We start from the raw sequence: 21,079 nt of genomic DNA on the forward strand, positions 1-21,079 counted from the left end.
TATATTTATTATCGAAATGATACAAATCTGTGTCAGACGGCATCACGTTGGCAGGGGGCGAATTTGGTTGCAAAACGACACTGGGGCGGAGACGCAGAATGGGTGAAACCGGGAAATGTGTCGTGACGGACGTCAGCGAAACAGAACGTCGCAGGGGAAGGCGGATGTGACAAGGATCGTTCGGCGTCCGCGTCCTAACGAGATTCCGCAGCCAGAGTTCCTGTTGACTGTCACCCCCCCCCCCCCCCCCCCCCCCCCCCACACACACGCACCCCGCGCAATATCTTCAGAGCATAGCTCCTTCCAAATACAGTACGTCAAAAAGTGTCCCAATTAAATCGGAGTATCGTCATCAATGGCTTCGATATGGGTCACGTCATCGAGCAGCCTTTCTCGAACGTAAATCCTGTATTCTGCAGGGGGGGGGAAACAGACGCCGTTAGTTTAGATTTTTACCGACAATTTAACACGGCCAATCCCCCTAACCTGTACATCTTTGGGCACTAAGGGACAATTTAACACGGCCAATCCACCTAACCTGTACATCTTTGGGCACTAAGGGACAATTTAGCACGGCCAATCCCCCAACCTGTATATCTTTAGGCACTACGGGCAATTTAACACGGCCAATCCACCTAACCTGTACATCTTTGGACACTAAGGGACAATTTAACATGGCCAATCCACCCTAACCTGTACATCTTTGGACACTAAGGGAAAATTTAACACGGCCAATCCACCTAACCTGTACATCTTTGGACACTAAGGGACAATTTAACACGGCCAATCCACCCTAACCTGTACATCTTTGGGCACTGAGGGACAATTTAACACCTCCGAGTCACTCAGCACCCCGACTGGGAAATATATCGCTGGGGGCGGGGAGAATCCCATCGGGCCAACTGATGGGGGACAGGCTCTGGGGGGTGGGGGAGGGGGTCAGGAAAGGGGAGTTACTCTCTGCAGGAATCCCGGCCTCCGATCCGGGCAGTAATCCGGCAGAGAAAGGTCTGCCCCCCCCCCCCCCCCCTGTCAACGGAAACTGCGCGGAGATGAAAATGTGCCACTCACCACGTTTCATACTGAAGGTCTTTGGTTTCCGGAAGTAATATATAGACATGACCAAAATGAGGAGCAGGACCAACATGCCCAAGAACCAGCCAATGATTTTCTTCACGTTGGGAGTCGCTGCAGCGGCAAAACCAACAAGAAAAACCCTGTGAGGCGGTCAGTCAGTCTCAACATTTACTGCCAATCAACGGCACGTCAGAGATCATAGAATTTACAGTGCAGAAGGAGGCCATTCGGCCCATCGAGTCTGCACCGGCTCTAGGAAAGAGCACCCTACCCAAGCCCTCACCACCTATACCCAGAACCAAGTTACCCCACCTAACACAAAGGGCAATTGTGGACACAAAGGGACAATTTAACACGGCCAATCCACCTAACCTGTATATCTTTGGGCACCGAGGGACAATTTAACCCGGCCAATCCACCTAACCTGTATATCTTTGGACACTGAGGGACAATTTAACACGGCCAATCCACCTAACCTGTATATCTTTGGACACTAAGGGACAATTTAACACGGCCAATCCACCTAACCTGTACATCTTTGGACACTAAGGGACAATTTAACACGGCCAATCCACCTAACCTGTATATCTTTGGACACTAAGGGACAATTTAACACGGCCAATCCACCTAACCTGTATATCTTTGGACACTAAGGGACAATTTAACACGGCCAATCCACCTAAACCTGTATATCTTTGGACACTAAGGGACAATTTAACACGGCCAATCCACCTAACCTGTATATCTTTGGACACTAAGGGACAATTTAACACGGCCAATCCACCTAAACCTGTATATCTTTGGACACTAAGGGACAATTTAACACGGCCAATCCACCTAACCTGTACATCTTTGGGCACTGAGGTACAATTTAACACGGCCAATTCACCTAACCTATACATCTTTGGGCAATAAGGGACAATTTAACACGGCCAATCCACCCTAACCTGTACACCTTTGGACACTAAGGGACAATTTAACACGGCCAATCCACCTAACCTGTCTCTGTGTGTGTGTATCTGTGTGTGTGTATCTGTGTGTGTGTGTGTGTGTGTGTGTCTGTGAGTGTCTGTGTGTGTGTCTCTGTGTGTCTGTGTTTGTGTGTGTCTGTGTGTATCTGTGTGTGTGTGTGCCTGTGTGTGTGTGTGTCTGTGTGTGTCTGTGAGTGTCTGTGTGTGTCTGTGTGTGTGTGTCTGTGTGTATCTGTGTGTGTGTGTGTCTGTGTGTGTCTGTGTGTGTCTGTGTGTGTGTCTCTGTGTGTCTGAGTTTGTGTGTGTCTGTGTGTGTCTGTGTGTGTGTACCTGTGTGTGTCTGTGAGTGTCTGTGTGTGTGTGTGTATCTGTGTGTGTGTGTGTGTGTGTGTGTGTGAGTGTCTGTGTGTGTCTCTGTGTGTCTGAGTTTGTGTGTGTCTGTGTGTGTCTGTGTGTGTGTACCTGTGCGTGTCTGTGAGTGTCTGTGTGTGTGTATCTGTGTGTGTGTGTGTGTGTGTGTGTGTGTGTGTCTGTGTGTGTCTGTGAGTGTCTGTGTGTGTGTCTCTGTGTGTCTGTGTCTGTGTGTGTCTCTGTGTGTGTGTGTGAGTGTCTGTGTGTGTGTCTCTGTGTGTGTGTGTCTCTGTGTGTCTGTGTGTGTGTGTGTGTGTGTGTGTGTCTCTGTGTGTCTGTGTTTGTGTGTGTCTGTGTGTGTGTGTGTATCTGTGTGTGTGTGTGTGTCTGTGTGTGTGTGCGTCTATGTATGTCACTCCTGCAATAATTTCCTTCAAAGTCCTGGCTCAAAAGACACTTTGGCTGCAGCGGTGCAATTAAAGTGTTGTAAAAGTAATGGCAAATGGAAATGTTCTCTTATAAAGAAGGTTCCTGATGGGGGTGGGGGTAAATCATTTTTGGGCCTTGCGGGTGGGGGGGGGGGGCTTCTCTCTCTGCCTGAGGCCACATTTGAGGGAGTTCCTGCTGGCGAGCTGCAGATCGGGACGCCATTCTTTCCGTGATCACCCCCCAAGTGGATTGTGACCTGAGCTGGAGGTTTGGTTGAGTGGAGATAAAAGACGGCGGTTTGGAGTTTGTGTTTCACTGTCCTTGTTAAGCGCTGCAGAACTCGTCATTGTGGACTATTTTGTTTATGGTATGTGTATATGTGCGTGAGAGAGTGTGAGTGTGACACCTGTGATAATTTTCTTTAAAGTTTTCACTTAAAAGACACTTTGGCAGCAGAGGCGCAATTAAAGCGTTGTAAAAGTAAGGAGAAATGTAATTTTGTTGATATAAGGAAGGTTCCCTGGGTAGATAAGTAAAGACATAGGGCGGGATTTTCCGAGTCCGCCGGATCGGAGAATCTCCAGGGCGAGGGGGGGACGTGGGGGGGCGGGGGGGGGTGACGTGGATCTGGTTCCGGGGGAGAGGGGTGACCCCAGGGTGGCCTGGCCCACGATCGGGGCCCACCTATCCGCGGGCGAGTCGGTGCCTAATGAGGTACCACAGGACCCCAGCTGCTCTCATTCTGCATTAATAACTTGAGTGAGGGAACTGAATTTGCAGATGATACGAAGTTGGTGGGGGGGGGGGGGGGGAGGGTGAGCTGTGAGGAGGATGCAGAGAGGTTTCAGATGGATTTGCACAGGATGAGTGAGTGGATACATGCGTGGGAGATACAGTATAATGTGGATAAATAGAACATAGAACATGGAACATAGAACATGGAACATAGAACATAGAACATGGAACAGTACAGCATAGTCCAGGCCCTTCAGCCCACAATGTTGTGCCGACCATTTATCCTAATCTAAGATCAGCCTAACCTGCACCCCTTCAATTTACTGCTGTCCATGTGCCTGTCTAAGAGTCGCTTAAATGTCCCCAATGACTCTGACTCCACCCCCTCTGCTGGCAGTGCATTCCACACACCCACCACTCTCTGTGTAAAGAATCTCCCTCTGACATCTCCCCTATACCTTCCTCCAATCACCTTAAAATGATGTCGAACTCGTTCCAGCCATTTCCACCCTGGGGAAAAGTCTCTGGCTATCCACTCTATCCAGGCATCTCATCACCCTGTCCACCTCTATCAAGTCACCCTACCTTCTTCGCTCCAGTGAGAAAAGCCCTTGCTCCTTCAACCTTTCTTCATAAGTCATACCCTCCAGTCCAGGCAGCATCCTGGTAAATCTCCTCTGCACCCTCTGCAAAGCATCCCCATCCTTCCTGTAATGAGGCGACCAGAACTGGCCACAATATTCCAAGTGTGGTCTAACCGGGGTTTGATAAAGCTGCAGCAAAACCTGGCGGCTCTTAAACTCAATCCCCCTGTTAATGAAAGCCAACACAACCGTACGCCTTCTTAACCCTATCAACCTGGGTGGGACCCCAAGATCCCTCTGTTCCTCCACACTTCCAAGAACCCTGCCTTTAACCCTGTATTCAGCATTCAAATCCGACCTTCCAAAATGAACTACTTCACATTTATCGAGGTTGAACTCCATCTGCCGCTTCTCAGCCCAGCTCTGCATCCTGTCAATGTCCTGCAATGAGTGTGTTCGACTTCTGCAGTCCTGTTTTAAAAATAAATCCTACTTTGAAAGGTTGGGGCGGTGGGTGTAATTAAAACATCGTAAAAGAATCGGGCGAATGGAGTTAATTAGATTTAAACCCATCCTGCACCCCTTCAATTTACTGCTGTCTATGTGCCTGCAACAACCCTCAGCACTAGGTGGTGGAGTCGCTGAGAGTGGTGGGTGTGTGGAATGCGCTGCCGGCAGAGGTGATGGTCAGAGTCATTAGCGACATTTAAGCGACTCTTCGACAGGCACATAGACAGCAGTAAATTGAAGGGGTGCAGGATGGGTTTAAACTCCATTTACCCGATTCTTTTACGATGTTTTAATTACACCCCCCCCTCCAACCTTTCAAAGTAGGATTTATTTTAAAAACAGGACTGCAGCAGTCGAACACACTCAAACCCCGGATGAATGCGGCAAATGCCTGCAACACAACGCGTCGGGGATTGTGACGTGCATCGCCACCTCGCGTCCCAGCCGACGAGGAAGCGATCCAGAGGGCTCCCACGCACGATTCCCGCTCACCTGAAACAGCGACGAGGACAGGGTCGGAGCTGGTCGAATTAAAGGATCGGCCGTCGAGGTGCAGCTGGTAGAGGCAGAAGTAGCGGGCCGTGGTCTGCGTGTCGCTGTGGTTCAGGGTGAAGGTGGAGGTGGCGTTCCACAGCGGCATGCTCTGGGCCGGGCTGGGCCCAGCGCCGCCGACTGCGAGCAGGTACATGGTCCCGCCCCGAACCTCATTGCGGACGGTGCAGTTGATGAAGCTTTTGCCGTCGGCTGCGGACAACGCGATCCGAGGTGTTTCCGGGGGATCTGTTTCGGAGGAAGAGGCGTGCGAGTTAACAACCTGGCAGAGCTCCGGACTAAACCAGCACCCAAGCCGTGACGGGAGTAACCAGGCCAACGGGGACTTCAAAGTCTGCCTGTCCCTTTAAATAATCGCTTTCGAGGTGATCACCTTTCATTCGGTGACCTCTGCAGGACACAGGCCCAGTTTGACCCAGGCTCTCTCCATGAGAGAACCTCACCAACCCTGGAACATGTCTGCCGAACCTTCGGTGCGTTTCGTTTTTGTAAAAAATCTTTTTATTGGCTTTTCTCATATTTATAAACAGTTGTCTGTACACGTTACATTTTTCTTGCCCGCGGTAATTTGGTTTATTGCACAAAGAACAGAGAAAAGTACAGCACAGGAGCAGGCCCTTCGGCCCTCCAAGCCCGTGCCGACCATGCTGCCTGAACTAAAATCTTCCACACTTCCGGGGTCCATATCCCTCTATTGCCATCCAATTTAACACGGCCAATCCACCCTAACCTGTACATCTTTGGACACTGAGGGACAATTTAACGCGGCCAATCCCCCTAACCTGTACATCTTTGGACACTAAGGGACAATTTAACACGGCCAATCCCCCTAACCTGTACATCTTTGGGCTACTGAGGGACAATTTAACATGGCCAATCCACCTAACCTGTCCATCTTTGGGCACTGAGGGACAATTTAACACGGCCAATCCACCTAAACCTGTACATCTTTGGGCACTGAGGGACAATTTAACACGGCCAATCCACCTAACCTGTACATCTTTGGACACTAAGGGACAATTTAACACGGCCAATCCACCTAAACCTGTACATCTTTGGACACTAAGGGACAATTTAACATGGCCAATCCACCTAAACCTGTACATCTTTGGACACTGAGGGACAATTTAACACGGCCAATCCACCTAACCTGTACATCTTTGGACACTAAGGGACAATTTAACATGGCCAATCCACCTAACCTGTACATCTTTGGACTGTGGGAGGAAACCGGAGCACCCGGAGGAAACCCACGCAGACACGGGGAGAACGTGCAGACTCCGCACAGACAGTGACCCAGCCGGGAATCGAACCTGGGACCCTGGAGCTGTGAGGCAGCGGCCCTGACCGCCCCTACTTCACCGGAATAGAGTTTGCCCCTGTGCCAGTCGATCGGCCCCTTGTTTACCTGTCACTGTGATAATCTCAGAGGTGTCGAGAGAGGAGTTGGCGTAGTCCCCGGCAACTTGGTTACCGTATTTGCAGCCGTACGTCCCAGAGTCCTTCAGGGTGATGTTGACCTTTTCCAGGTGGGCAGATCTGTCTCCTGGCCGAATGGCCCGGTGGGTCAGGAACGAGCCGTTAAAGTAAAAGTCGATCCCATGACTGGTGTTACGTTCCCAGATGGTGCAGTTGACGTCGAAGGACTCGCCGATCAGGAACACCTTGTAGCTGGGCGTCAGCTCTATTCTCGGCCTGACCCCTGGGGAGGAAGACACAGAGGTGGTTTCACGGGATCGGAGGTCAGCGGCCGCACCCCACCCCCCTCGCCAAAGCTCACCGAGGCGCCAATCCGTGGCCTGGCCCGCGATGGGGGCCCACCGATCTGCGGGCGGGCCAGTGCCGTGTGGACACTCTTTCCCTGCCGCGCAACCCGCTATGGCCGGTGTTGAGATGGCCCTGTGCGCATGTGCAGGAAATACGCCGACGGTCTGCGCATGCGCCAGGACACGCCGGCCGGTCTGCGCATGCGCGGGAAACAGGCCGGCCGGTCTGCGCATGCACGGGAATCACACCGGCCGATCTGCGCATGCGCAGGAATCACACCGCCCGATCTGCCCATGCGCGGAACCACGGCGGTCCTTAGGCGCTGATCGGGGTCGGCACTTACCCCTCCGGCGCCGGGCTATCCCCCAGAAGTGCGGGGGATTCCACAACTCCCGGACGGCCCAACACCGGAGTGGTCCGTGCGAGAATGTAGGAAAATGCGAAGCTGTTCACTTTGGTAGGGAGAATAAAGAAGCTGAACATTACTTAGATGGAGAGAGGGTGCGGAAAGCAGCAGTGCTGAGGGGATCGGGGAGCATAGAGAGAGCATCTCCAAAAGCCACTTTGCAGGGTAGAGCGCGTCATTGAGAGGTGAACTGGAACGTTACTCCCCTACCCCCACACACTCACCCCTCCCCTCCACACACACTCACCCCTCCCCTCCACACACACTCACCCCACCCCCACACACTCACCCCACCCCCACACACACTAACCCCACCCCCACACACTCACCACCCCACCCCCACACACACCCCCCTCCACACACACTCACCCCTCCCCCCACACACACTCACCCCTCCCACACACTCACCCCCCCACCCCCACACACTCACCCCTCCCCCCACACACACTCACCCCACCCCCACACACACTAACCCCACCCCCACACACTCACCCCACCCCCACACACACTCACCCCTCCCCCACACACTCACCCCTACCCCCACACATACTCACCCTCCCCCACACACACTCACCCCTCCCCCCACACACACTCACCCCTAACCCCACACACACTCACCCCTCCCCCCACACACTCACCCCTCCCCCCCACACACACTCACCCCTCCCCCCACACACACTCACCCCTCCCCCACACATACTCACCCCTCCTCCCACACACACACCCCTCCCCCCACACACACTCACCCCTCCCACCACACACACTCACCCCTCCCCCACACACACTCACCCCTCCCCCACACACACTCACCCCACCCCCACACACACTCACCCCTCACACCCACACACACTCACCCCTCCCCCCCACACACACTCACCCCTCCCCCCCACACACACTCACCCCTCCCCCCCACACACACTCACCCCTCCCACCACACACACTCACCCCTCCCCCACACACACTCACCCCTCCCCCACACACACTCACCCACCCCCACACACACTCACCCCTACCCCCACACACTCACCCCTCCCCCCCACACACACTCACCCCTCCCCCCCACACACACTCACCCCTCCCCACACATACTCACCCCTCCCCCACACACACTCACCCCTACCCCCACACACACTCACCCCAACCCCACACACTCACCCCCCCTCCACACACACTCACCCCTCCCCCCACACACACTCACCCCTACCCCCACACACACTCACCCCTACCCCCACACACACTCACCCCTACCCCCACACACACTCACCCCTCCCCCCACACACACCCCACCCCCACACACACTCACCCCACCCCCACACACTCACCCTTCCCCCACACACACTCACCCCACCCCCACACACACTAACCCCACCCCCACACACTCACCCCTACCCCCACACACACACACCCCTCCCCCACACACACTCACCCCACCCCCACACACACTAACCCCTCCCACACACACACTCACCCCTCCCCTCCACACACACTCACCCCTCCCCCCACACACACTCACCCCACCCCCACACACACTAACCCCTACCCCCACACACTCACCCCACACCCACACACACTCACCCCTACCCCCACACACTCACCCCACACCCACACACACTCACCCCTCACACCCACACACACTCACCCCTCACACCCCCACACACTCACCCCTCCCCCACACACACTCACCCCTCCCCACACACACTAACCCCACCCCCACACACTCACCCCTAACCCCACACACACTCACCCCTCCCCCCACACACACTCACCCCTACCCCCACACACTCACCCCTCCCCCACACACACTCACCCCTCCCCCACACACACTGACCACTCCCCCCACACACACTCACCCCTCCCCCCACACTCAACCCTCCCCCCACACACACTCACCCCTCCCCCCACACACACTCCTCCCTCCCCCACACACACTACCCCCCTCCCCCCACACACACTCCCCCCTCCCCCACACACACTCACCCCTCCCCCCACACACACTCACCCCACCCCCACACACACTCACCCCTCCCCCCCCACACACACTCACCCCTCCCCCCACACACACTCACCCCTCCCCCCACACACACTCACCCCTCCCCCCCACACACTCACCCCCTCCCCCCACACACACTCCCCCCTCCCCCCACACACACTCCCCCCTCCCCCCACACACTCACCCTTCCCCCACACACTCACCCCTACCCCCACACACTCACCCTTCCCCCACACACTCACCCCTCCCCCCACACACACTCACCCCTCCCCCCCACACACACTCACCCCTCCCCCCACACACACTCCCCCCTCCCCCCCACACACTCACCCTTCCCCCACACACTCACCCCTACCCCCACACACTCACCCTTCCCCCACACACTCACCCCTCCCCCCCACACACACTCACCCCTCCCCCCCCCACACACTCACCCCTCCCCCACACACACTCCCCCCTCCCCCCACACACACTCCCCCCTCCCCCCACACACTCACCCTTCCCCCACACACTCACCCCTACCCCCACACACTCACCCTTCCCCCACACACACTCACCCCTCCCCCCCACACACACTCACCCCTCCCCCCCCCACACACTCACCCCTCCCCCACACACACTCCCCCCTCCCCCCCACACACACTCCCCCCTCCCCCCACACACTCACCCTTCCCCCACACACTCACCCCTAACCCCACACACACTCCCCCCTACCCCCCGCCCACACACTCACCTCTCCCCCCACACACTCACCCCTACCCCCACACACACTCCCCCCTCCCCCCACACACACTCACCCCTCCCCCACACACACTCCCCCCCCCACCGTGTTCTGGGGACCCCAACAGCACCAACCATCCCCCCCCCCCCGCTCACCAGAACAGATAACGCTGGCGTCCTCCCCGTGGTGACAGTTATGGGATCCCCACAGCCGGGTGCTGCAGTACCACAGCAGGGCCTCGTCCCCCCGGCACGCCACGTCGTCCAGCCAGATGGGCCCCGTGCCCCGGCCGAAGCGGGCGTGGGTGGGCGCCGACATCACCGACCCGCAGCCCAGCGCCGCGCACACCACCTTGCCGTCGTGCAGACCCCACTGGTCATCGCAGATCGTCCCCCAGCCGTCTCCGAACGAGATCTCCACCCGGCCCTCGCAGGGATTGCTACCGTTCACCAACTGCAGGTCCATGTGTTCTGGTGGGGGGGGGGAGAAAGATCATTATTCCTCTCAATGAAGCAATGTGGTCATTATTTAGATCATTATTCCTCTCAATGAAGCAATGTGGTCCTTCATGCTTGACTCAACTCTAGCACGGTGGCATGGCGGTTAGCATAAATGCTTCACAGCTCCAGGGTCCCAGGTTCGATTCCCGGCTGGGTCACTGTCTGTGCGGAGTCTGCACGTTCTCCCCGTGTGTGCGTGGGTTTCCTCCGGGTGCTCCGGTTTCCTCCCACAGTCCAAAGATGTGCAGGTTGGGTGGATTGGCCGTGATAAATTGTCCCTTAGATTATCATAGAATTTTGGACACTATTATTAAACTAGGGCAAAAGTTCGGCACAACATCGTGGACTGAAGGGCTTGTCTGTGCTGTATTTCTCTATGTTCTATAGACTAGGACACGGCCAATGGGCAGTCAAGACACACCCAGAGGTGACACTACCACAAGGGGGCTACCCATATAAAAGGACAGGGCACGCATGCTCTGTCTCTTTCCAGAGTGAACACTCAGAGAGACAGGGGCAGATCAGGAAGCATCACACCCACCACGTGGCTTAGAGCAGACTGGTTAGTTAGACTGAGTTACTATAGTTAGATTAGCAGGAGAGCCGAACTCAAGTAGGAGAATTGGTAACTGGTCAATAAATGTGTTAAACCTATCTCCAAGTCTGAACATTCCTTTGTCAGAGCGTACATCAAGGAAGCAGTTTACGCTACAGGAAGAAGCATAACACAACACTGCTCACAGAGGGACGGAGAGCGTTCAGGAAAAGCATTTTGTTCCTCCAAATGTAGAGTGGACCGCACCTGGAGCAGAGGATGGAATAGACCAGATTGGAAGAGGTGCACGTGAAGCACTGCCTCACTCAGGCATGGAGCAGGGAGGAGGTGAAGGGGCCAGGGAAGGGTTACTATATTCACTCTATTGATTAGTGTTGGTTTAAGGGATGATTAAGGGCTATTTTATTGTGTAATATTGAAGACATTGTTTCCATCTACCACGGCTCCATTCCTTCGCGAAATCACGCCTGCAGTGAGATATCCATTTCTCACGGTCTTTCAAACCTAAAATGAAATATTGGGGTGTTCTGTCCAATATCTGAGCCATTGTGGCAGTCTAGTCCAGTTTCTTAATAAAATTGGGGGTCATTCGGGAGAGTAATAAAATTGGGAGTCTGTCCGGGAGAGTAATAAAATTGGGGGTCATCCGGGAGAGTAATAAAATTGGGGGTCATCCGGGAGAGTAATAAAACTGGGGGTCATCCGGGAGAGTAATAAAATTGGGGGTCATCCGGGAGAGTAATAAAATTGGGGGTCATCCGGGAGAGTAATAAAATTGGGGGTTCGTCTGGGATAGCAATTAAATTGGGGGTTCGTCCGGGATAGTAATAATATTGGGGGTCGTCCGGGATAGTAATAATATTGGGGGTCTTCCGAGATAGTAATAATATTGGGGGTCATCCGGGATAGTAATAATATTGGGGGTTTGTCCGGGATAGTAATAATATTGGGGGTTCCTCCAGGATAGTAATAAATTGCGGGTTTATCTGGGATAGTAACAAAATTGGGGGCTCGTCCGGGATAGTAATAAAATGGCGGGCTGGTCCGGGATAGTAATAATATTGGGGTTTGGTCCAGGATAGTAATTATATTGGGGGTTCGTCCAGGATAGTAATAATATAGGGGGTTCCTCCAGGATAGTAATATAATTGGGGGTCGTCCGGGATAGTAATAATATTGGGGGTTAGTCCAGAAAAGTAATAAAGTTGGGGCTCATCCGGGATAGTAATAATATTGGGGGTCATCTGAGATAGTAATAATATTGGGGTTTGTCCACGATAGTAAGAAAATTGGGAGTTCGTCCGGGATAGTAATAAAATTGGGTGTTCGTCCGGGATAGTAATAGAATTGGGGGTTTGTCCGGGATAGCAATAAAATTTGCAGTTAGTCCGCGATAGTAATAATATTGGGGGTCATCCGGGATAGTAATAAAATTGGGGGTTGTCCAGGATAGTAATAATATTGGGGTTGTCCAGGATAGTAATAATATTGGGGGTTGCCCGGGATAGTAATAAAATTCGGGATCATCTGGGATAGTAATAAAATTGGGGGCTCGTCCGGGATAGTAATAAAATTGGGGGCTCGTCTAGGATAGTAATAAAATTGGGAGCTCGTCCGGAATAGTAATAATAATGGGGGTCGTCCGGGATAGTAATAATATTGGGGGTTTGTCCAGGATAGTAATAAAATTGGGGGTAATCCGGGATAGTAATAATATTGGGGGTCCTCCAGGACAGTATTAATATTGGGGATCGTCCAGGATAGTAATAATATTGGGGGTCATCTGGGATAGTAATTAAATTGGGGGCTCGTCCAGGATAGTAATAAAATTGGGGCTCATCCGGGAAAGTAATAATATTTGGGGTCTTCCGGGATAGTAATAATATTGGGGGTTTGTCCGGGATAGTAATAATATTGGGGGCTTGTCCGGGATAGCAATAAAATTGGGTTTCGTCCGGGGTAGTAATAATATTGGGGGTCATCCGGGATAGTAATAATATTGGGGGTCATCCGTGATAGTAATAATATTGGGGGTCATCCGGGACAGTAATAATATTGGGGGTCATCCGGGATAGTAATAAAATTGGGGGTTGGTCTGGGTTAGTAATAATATTTGGGGCCATCTGGGATAGTAATAATATTGGGGGTCATCCGGGATAGTAATAATATTGGGGGTCATCCGGGATAGTAATAATATTGGGGGTTTGTCCGGGATAGTAATAATATTGGGGCTTTGTCCGGGATAGCAATAAAATTGGGGTTTCGTCCGGGATAGTAATAATATTGGGGGTCATCCGGGATAGTAATAAAATTTGGGTTTGGTCCGGGATAGTAATAATATTGGGGGTCATCCGTGATAGTAATAATATTGGGGGTCATCCGGGACAGTAACAATATTGGGGGTCGTCCGGGATAGTAATAAAATTGGGGGTTGGTCTGGGTTAGTAATAATATTTGGGGCCATCCGGGATAGTAATAATATTTGGGGCCATCCGGGATAGTAATAATATTGGGGGTCATCCGAGATAGTAATAATGTTGGGGGTTGGTCCGGGACAGTAATAATATTGGGGGTCGTCCAGGATAGTAATAAAATTGTGGGTTGGTCCATGGTAGTACTAATATTTGGGGTTCTTCCGGGTTAGTAATAAAATTGGGGGTTCGTCCGGGATAGTAATAAAATTGGTGTTGGTCCAGGATAGTAATAAAATTGGGCGTTGGTCCGGGATAGTAATTAAATAGGGTTTGTCCAAGATAGTAATAAAATTGGGGGTTGGTCCCGGATAGTAATAATATTGGGGGTCATCCGTGATAGTAATAAAATTGGGGGTTTGTCCAGGCTAGTAATAATATTGGGGTGGCCCGGGATAGTAATGACATTGGGGCTGATCCAGGTTAGTAATAATACTGGGGGTTGGCCCAGGATAGTAATAAATTTGGGTTTGTCCGAGATACTAATAAAATTGGGGGTTGGTCCGTGATAGTAATAAAATTGGTGTTCGTCGAGGATGGTAATAATATTGGGGTCGCCCGGGATAGTAATAAAATTGGTGGCTCATCCAGATTATAATAATATTGGGGCTCATCCGGGATAGTAATAAGATTGGGGGCTTGTCCGGGTGAGTAATTAATTTGGGGGCTCGTCCGGGATAGTAATTAAATTGGGGCTCCTCCGGGGCAGTAATAATATTGGGGGTCATCCGTGATAGTAATAATATTGGGGGTCATCCGGGACAGTAATAATATTGGGGGTCATCCGGGATAGTAATAAAATTGGGGGTTGGTCTGGGTTAGTAATAATACTGGGGGTCATCTGAGATAGTAATAATATTGGGGGTTGTCCACGATAGTAATAAAATTGGGTGTTCGTCCGGGATAGTAATAGAATTCGGGGTTTGTCCGGGATAGCAATAAAGTTGGCAGTTCTTCCGCGATAGTAATAATATTGGGGGTCATCCGGGATAGTAATAAAATTGGGGGGTTTGTCCGGGATAGCAATAAAATTGGCAGTTCGTCTGCGATAGTGATAATATTGGGGGTCATCCGGGATAGTAATAAAATTGGGGGTTTGTCCAGGATAGCAATTAAATTGGGGGTAGTTCGGTATAGTAATAATATTGGGGGTTGTGCAGGATAGTAATAATATTGGGGGTTGCCCGGGAGAGTAATAAAATTCAGGATCATCTGGGATAGTAATAATATTCGGGGCTCGTCCGGGATTGTAATAAAATTGGGTGCTCTTCCAGGACAGTAATAACATTGGGGGCTCGTCCGGGATAGTAATAATATTGGGAGTCGTCCGGGATAGTAATAATATTGGGGGTTTGTCCAGGATAGTAATAAAATTGGACGTAATCCGGTATAGTAATAATATTGGGGGTCCTCCAGGACAGTATTAATATTGGGGATTGTCCAGGATAGTAATAATATTGGGGGTCATCCGGGACAGTAATAATATTGGGGGTCGTCCGGGATAGTAATAAAATTGGGGGTTGGTCCGGGATTGTAATAAAATTGGGGGTTGGTCCGGGATAGTAATAAAACTGGGGGTTGGTCTGGGATAGTAATAAAATTGGGGGTTGGTCCGGGATAGTAATAAAACTGGGGGTTGGTCCGGGATAGTAATAAAATTGGAGGTTTGTCCAGGATAGTAATAATTTTGGGGGTTGGTCTGGGATAGTAATAAAATTGGGGGTTGGTCCGGGATAGTAATAATATTGGGGGTCGTCCAGGATAGTAATAACATTGGGGGTCGTCCAGGATAGTAATCATATTGGGGGTCGTCCGGGATGGTGATTAAATTGGGGACTCGACCGGGATAGTAATAATATTGGGGGTTGTCCGGGATAGTAATACTATTGGGGGGTCGTCCGGGATAGTAACAAAATTGGGGGCTCGTCCGGGACAGTAATAAAATAGCGGGCTGGTCCGGGATAGTAATAATATTGGGGTTTGGTCAAGGATAGTAATTATATTGGGGGTTCGTCCAGGTTAGTAATAATATTGGGTGTTCCTCCAGGATAGTAATAAAATTGGGGGTCGTCCGGGATAGTAATAATATTGGGGGTTCGTCCAGGATAGTAATAAAGTTGGGGCTCATCCGGGATAGTAATAATATTGGGGGTCATCTGAGATAATAATAATATTGGGGGTCGTCCATGAGAGTAAGAAAATTGGGAGTTCGTCCGGGATAGTAATAGAATTGGGGGTTTGTCCGGGATAGCAATAAAATTGGCAGTTCGTCCGCGATAGTAATAATATTGGAGGTCATCCGGGATAGTAATAAAATTGGGGGTTTGTCCAGGATAGCAATAAAATTGGCAGTTCGTCCGCGATAGTGATAATATTGGGGGTCATCCGGGATAGTAATAAAATTGGGGGTTTGTCCGGGATAGCAATTAAATTGGGGGTAGTTCAGGATAGTAATAATATTGTGGGTTGTGCAGGATAGTAATAATATTGGGGGTTACCCGGGAGAGTAATAAAATTCGGGATCATCTGGGATAGTAATAAAATTGGGGGCTCGTCCGGGATTGTAATAAAATTGGGGGCTCGTCCAGGATAGTAATAACATTGGGGGCTTGTCCGGGATAGTAATAATATTGGGGGTCGTCCGGGATAGTAATAATATTGGGGGTTTGTCCAGGATAGTAATAAAATTGGACGTAATCCGGGATAGTAATAATATTGGGGGTCCTCCAGGACAGTATTAATATTGGGGATTGTCCAGGATAGTAATAATATTGGGGGTCATCTGGGATAGTAATTAAATTGGGGGTTCATCCAGGATAGTAATAAAATTGGGGCTCATCCGGGAAAGTAATAATATTTGGGGTCTTCCGAGATAGTAATAAGATTGGGGGTCATCCGGGATAGTAATAATATTGGGGGTTTGTCCGGGATAGTAATAATATTGGGGACTCGACCGGGATAGTAATAATATTGGGGGTTGTCCGGGATAGTAATACTATTGGGGGGTCGTCCGGGATAGTAATAATATTGGGGGGTCGGCCGGGATAGTAATAATATCGGGGGTTGTCCAGGATAGTAATAATATTGGGGGATCGGCCGGGATAGTAATAATATTGGGGGGTCGGCCGGGATAGTAATAAAATATGGGGTTCTCCAGGATAGTAATAAAATTGGGGGTTTATCTGGGTTAGTAACAAAATTGGGGGCTCGTCCGGGATAGTAATAAAATAGCGGGCTGGTCCGGGATAGTAATAATATTGGGGTTTGGTCCAGGATAGTAATTATATTGGGGGTTCATCCAGGTTAGTAATAATATTGGGTGTTCCTCCAGGATAGTAATAAAATTGGGGGTCGTCCGGGATAGTAATAATATTGGGGGTTCGTCCAGGATAGTAATAAAGTTGGGGCTCATCCGGGATAGTAATAATATTGGGGGTCATCTGAGATAGTAATAATATTGGGGGTTGTCCATGAGAGTAAGAAAATTGGGAGTTCGTCCGGGATAGTAATAGAATTGGGGGTTTGTCCGGGATAGCAATAAAATTGGCAGTTCGTCCGTGATAGTAATAATATTGGGGGTCATCCGGGATAGTAATAAAATTGGGGGTTTGTCCGGGATAGCAATAAAATTGGCAGTTCGTCCGCGATAGTGATAATATTGGGGGTCATCCGGGATAGTAATAAAATTGGGGGTTTGTCCGGGATAGCAATTAAATTGGGGGTAGTTCGGGATAGTAATAATATTGGAGGTTGTGCAGGATAGTAATAATATTGGGGGTTGCCCGGGAGAGTAATAAAATTCGGGATCCTCTGGGATAGTAATAAAATTGGGGGCTCGTCCGGGATTGTAATAAAATTGGGGGCTCGTCCAGGATAGTAATAACATTGGGGGCTTGTCCGGGATAGTAATAATATTGGGGGTCGTCCGGGATAGTAATAATATTGGGGGTTTGTCCAGGATAGTAATAAAATTGGACGTAATCCGGGATAGTAATAATATTGGGGGTCCTCCAGGACAGTATTAATATTGGGGATTGTCCAGGATAGTAATAATATTGGGGGTCATCTGGGATAGTAATTAAATTGGGGGTTCATCCAGGATAGTAATAAAACTGGGGCTCATCCGGGATTGTAATAACATTGGGGGCTCGTCCAGGATAGTAATAACATTGGGGGCTCGTCCGGGATAGTAATAATATTGAGGGTCGTCCGGGATAGTAATAATATTGGGGGTTTGTCCAGGATAGTAATAAAATTGGACGTAATCCGGGATAGTAATAATATTGGGGGTCCTCCAGGACAGTATTAATATTGGGGATTGTCCAGGATAGTAATAATATTGGGGGTCATCTGGGATAGTAATTAAATTGGGGGTTCATCCAGGATAGTAATAAAATTGGGGCTCATCCGGGAAAGTAATAATATTTGGGGTCTTCCGAGATAGTAATAATATTGGGGGTCATCCGGGATAGTAATAATATTGGGGGTTTGTCCGGGATAGTAATAATATTGGGGGTTTGTCCGGGATAGCAATAATATTGGGGGTTTGTCCGGGATAGCAATAAAATTGGGGTTTCGTCCGGGATAGTAATAATATTGGGGGTCATCCGGGATAGTTATAAAATTTGGGTTTGGTCCAGGATAGTAATAATATTGGGGGTCATCCGTGATAGTAATAATATTGGGGGTCATCCGGGACAGTAATAATATTGGGGGTCGTCCGGGATAGTAATAAAATTGGGGGTTGGTCTGGGTTAGTAATAATATTTGGGGCCATCCGGGATAGTAATAATATTGGGGGTCATCCGGGATAGTAATAAAGTTGGGGGTTGGTCCGGGATAGTAATAATATTGGGGGTCGTCCAAGATAGTAATAATATTGGTGGTTCGTCCGGGTTAGTAATAAAATTGGGGGTTCGTCCGGGATAGTAATAAAATTGGGGTTGGTCCAGGATAGTAATAAAATTGGGCGTTGGTCCGGGATAGTAATAAAATTGGGTTCGTCCAAGATAGTAATAAAATTGGGGGTTGGTCCCGGATAGTAATTATATTGGGGGTCGTCCTTGATAGTAATAAAATTGGGGGTTCGTCCAGGCTAGTAAAAATATTGGGGTCGCCCGGGATAGTAATGATATTGGGGCTCATCCAGGTTAGTAATAATATTGGGGGTTGGCCCAGGATAGTAATAAAATTGGGTTTGTCCGAGATACTAATAAAATTGGGGGTTGGTCCGTGATAGTAATAAAATTGGTGTTCGTCGAGGATGGTAATAATATTGGGGTCGCCCGGGACAGTAATAACATTGGTGGCTCATCCAGATTATAATAATATTGGGGCTCATCCGGGATAGTAATAAGATTGGGGGCTTGTCCGGGTGAGTAATTAATTTGGGGGCTCGTCCGGGATAGTAATTAAATTGGGGCACCTCCGGGGCAGTAATAATATTGGGGTTCATCCGGGATAGTAATAATATTGGGGCTCGTACGGGATAGTAATAAAATTGGGGGTTGGTCCGGGATTGTAATAAAATTGGGGGTTGGTCCGGGATAGTAATAAAACTGGGGGTTGGTCTGGGATAGTAATAAAATTGGGGGTTGGTCTGGGATAGTAACAAAACTGGGGGTTGGTCCGGGATAGTAATAAAATTGGGGGTTGGTCCGGATAGTAATAATATTGGGGGTTCTCTGGGATAGTAATAATATTGGGGGTCGTCCAGGATAGTAATAATATTGGGGTTCATCCAGGATAGTAATAATATTGGGGGTCGTCCGGGATAGTGATTAAATTGGGGACTCGGCCGGGATAGTAATAATATTGGGGGTTGTCCGGGATAGTAATAATATTGGGGGGGCCGTCCGGGATAGTAATAATATTGGGGGTCAGCCGGGATAGTAATAATATTGGGGGTTGTCCGGGATAGTAATAATATTGGGGGGGTCATCCGGGATAGTAATAATATTGGGGGCTCGTTCGGGATAGTAATAAAATTGGGGGCTCGTCCAGGATAGTAATAAAATTGGGGGCTCGTCCGTGATAGTAATAATATTGGGGGTCGTCCGGGATAGTAATAATATTGGGGGTTTGTCCAGGATAGTAATAAAATTGGGAGTAATCCGGGATAGTAATAATATTGGGGGTCCTCCAGGACAGTATTAATATTGGGGTTCGTCCAGGATAGTAATAATATTGGGGGTCATCTGGGATAGTAATTAAATTGGGGGTTCATCCAGGATAGTAATAGAATTGGGGCTCATCCGGGAAAGTAATAATATTTGGGGTCTTCCGATATAGTAATAATACTGGGGGTCATCCGGGATAGTAATAATATTGTGGGTTTGTCCGGGATAGTAATAATATTGGGGGGTCAGCCGGGATAGTAATAATATTGGGGGTTGTCCGGGATAGTAATAATATTGGGGGGTCGGCCGGGATAGTAATAATATTGGGGGGTCGGACGGGATAGTAATAAAATAGGAGGTTCTCCAGGATAGTAATAAAATTGGGAGTTTATCTGAGATAGTAACAAAATTGGGGGCTCGTTCGGGATAGTAATAATATTGGGGTTTGGTCCAGGATAGTAATTATATTGGGGGTTTGTCCAGGATAGTAATAATATTGGGGGTTCCTCCAGGATAGTAATAAAGTTGGGGCTCATCCGGGATAGTAATAATATTGGGGGTCATCTGAGATAGTAATAATATTGGGGGTTGTCCACAATAGTAAGAAAATTGGGAGTTCGTCCGGGATAGTAATAAAATTGAGTGTTCGTCCGGGATAGTAATAGAATTGAGGGTTTGTCCGGGATAGCAATAAAATTGGCGGTTCGTCCACGATAGTAATAATATTGGGGGTCATCCGGGATAGTAATAAAATTGGGGGTTTGTCCGGGATAGCAATAAAATTGGGGGTTTGTCCAAGATAGTAATAAAATTGGGGGTAGTTTGGGATAGTAATAATATTGGGGATGTCCAGGATAGTAATAATATTGGGGGTTGCCCGGGATAGTAATAAAATTCGGGATCATCTGGGATAGTAATAAAATTGGGGGCTCGTCCGGGATAGTAATAAAATTGGGGGCTCGTCCAGGATAGTAATAAAATTGGGGGCTCGTCCGGGATAGTAATAATATTGGGGGTCGTCCAGGATAGTAATAATATTGGGGGTTTGTCCAGGATAGTAATAAAATTGGGGGTAATCCGAAATCGTAATAATATTGGTGGTCCTCCAGGACAGTATTAATATTGGGGATCGTCCAGGATAGTAATAATATTGGGGGTCATCTGGGGTAGTAATTAAATTGGGGGTTCGTCCAGGATAGTAATAAAATTGGGGCTCATCCGGGAAAGTAATAATATTTGGGGTCTTCCGAGATCGTAATAATATCGGGGGTCATCCGGGACAGTAATAATATTGGGGGTTTGTCCGGGATAGTAATAATACTGGGGGTTTGTCCGGGATA

The 21,079-nt window shown here is 49.6% G+C and overlaps 1 protein-coding gene across 1 annotated transcript in view; it reads right to left on the reverse strand.

Annotated features, from left to right (window-relative positions):
- Positions 1–254: 254 nt before the first annotated feature.
- Positions 255–21,079, reverse strand: part of LOC119960802 — a 38,142-nt gene continuing 17,317 nt past the window's right edge. The window contains exons 6-10 of the mRNA XM_038788408.1: positions 10,249–10,563; positions 6,618–6,911; positions 5,150–5,437; positions 1,072–1,188; positions 255–413 (exon numbers count right to left, since the gene is read on the reverse strand). Coding sequence (XP_038644336.1) covers positions 334–413; positions 1,072–1,188; positions 5,150–5,437; positions 6,618–6,911; positions 10,249–10,563 — 1,094 coding nt within the window. The 3' untranslated portion in view covers positions 255–333. The remainder of the gene's footprint in view (positions 414–1,071; positions 1,189–5,149; positions 5,438–6,617; positions 6,912–10,248; positions 10,564–21,079) is intronic.

This window comes from Scyliorhinus canicula, unplaced genomic scaffold (assembly GCF_902713615.1).
Source record: "Scyliorhinus canicula unplaced genomic scaffold, sScyCan1.1, whole genome shotgun sequence".
Taxonomy (NCBI): Eukaryota; Metazoa; Chordata; class Chondrichthyes; order Carcharhiniformes; family Scyliorhinidae; genus Scyliorhinus; species Scyliorhinus canicula.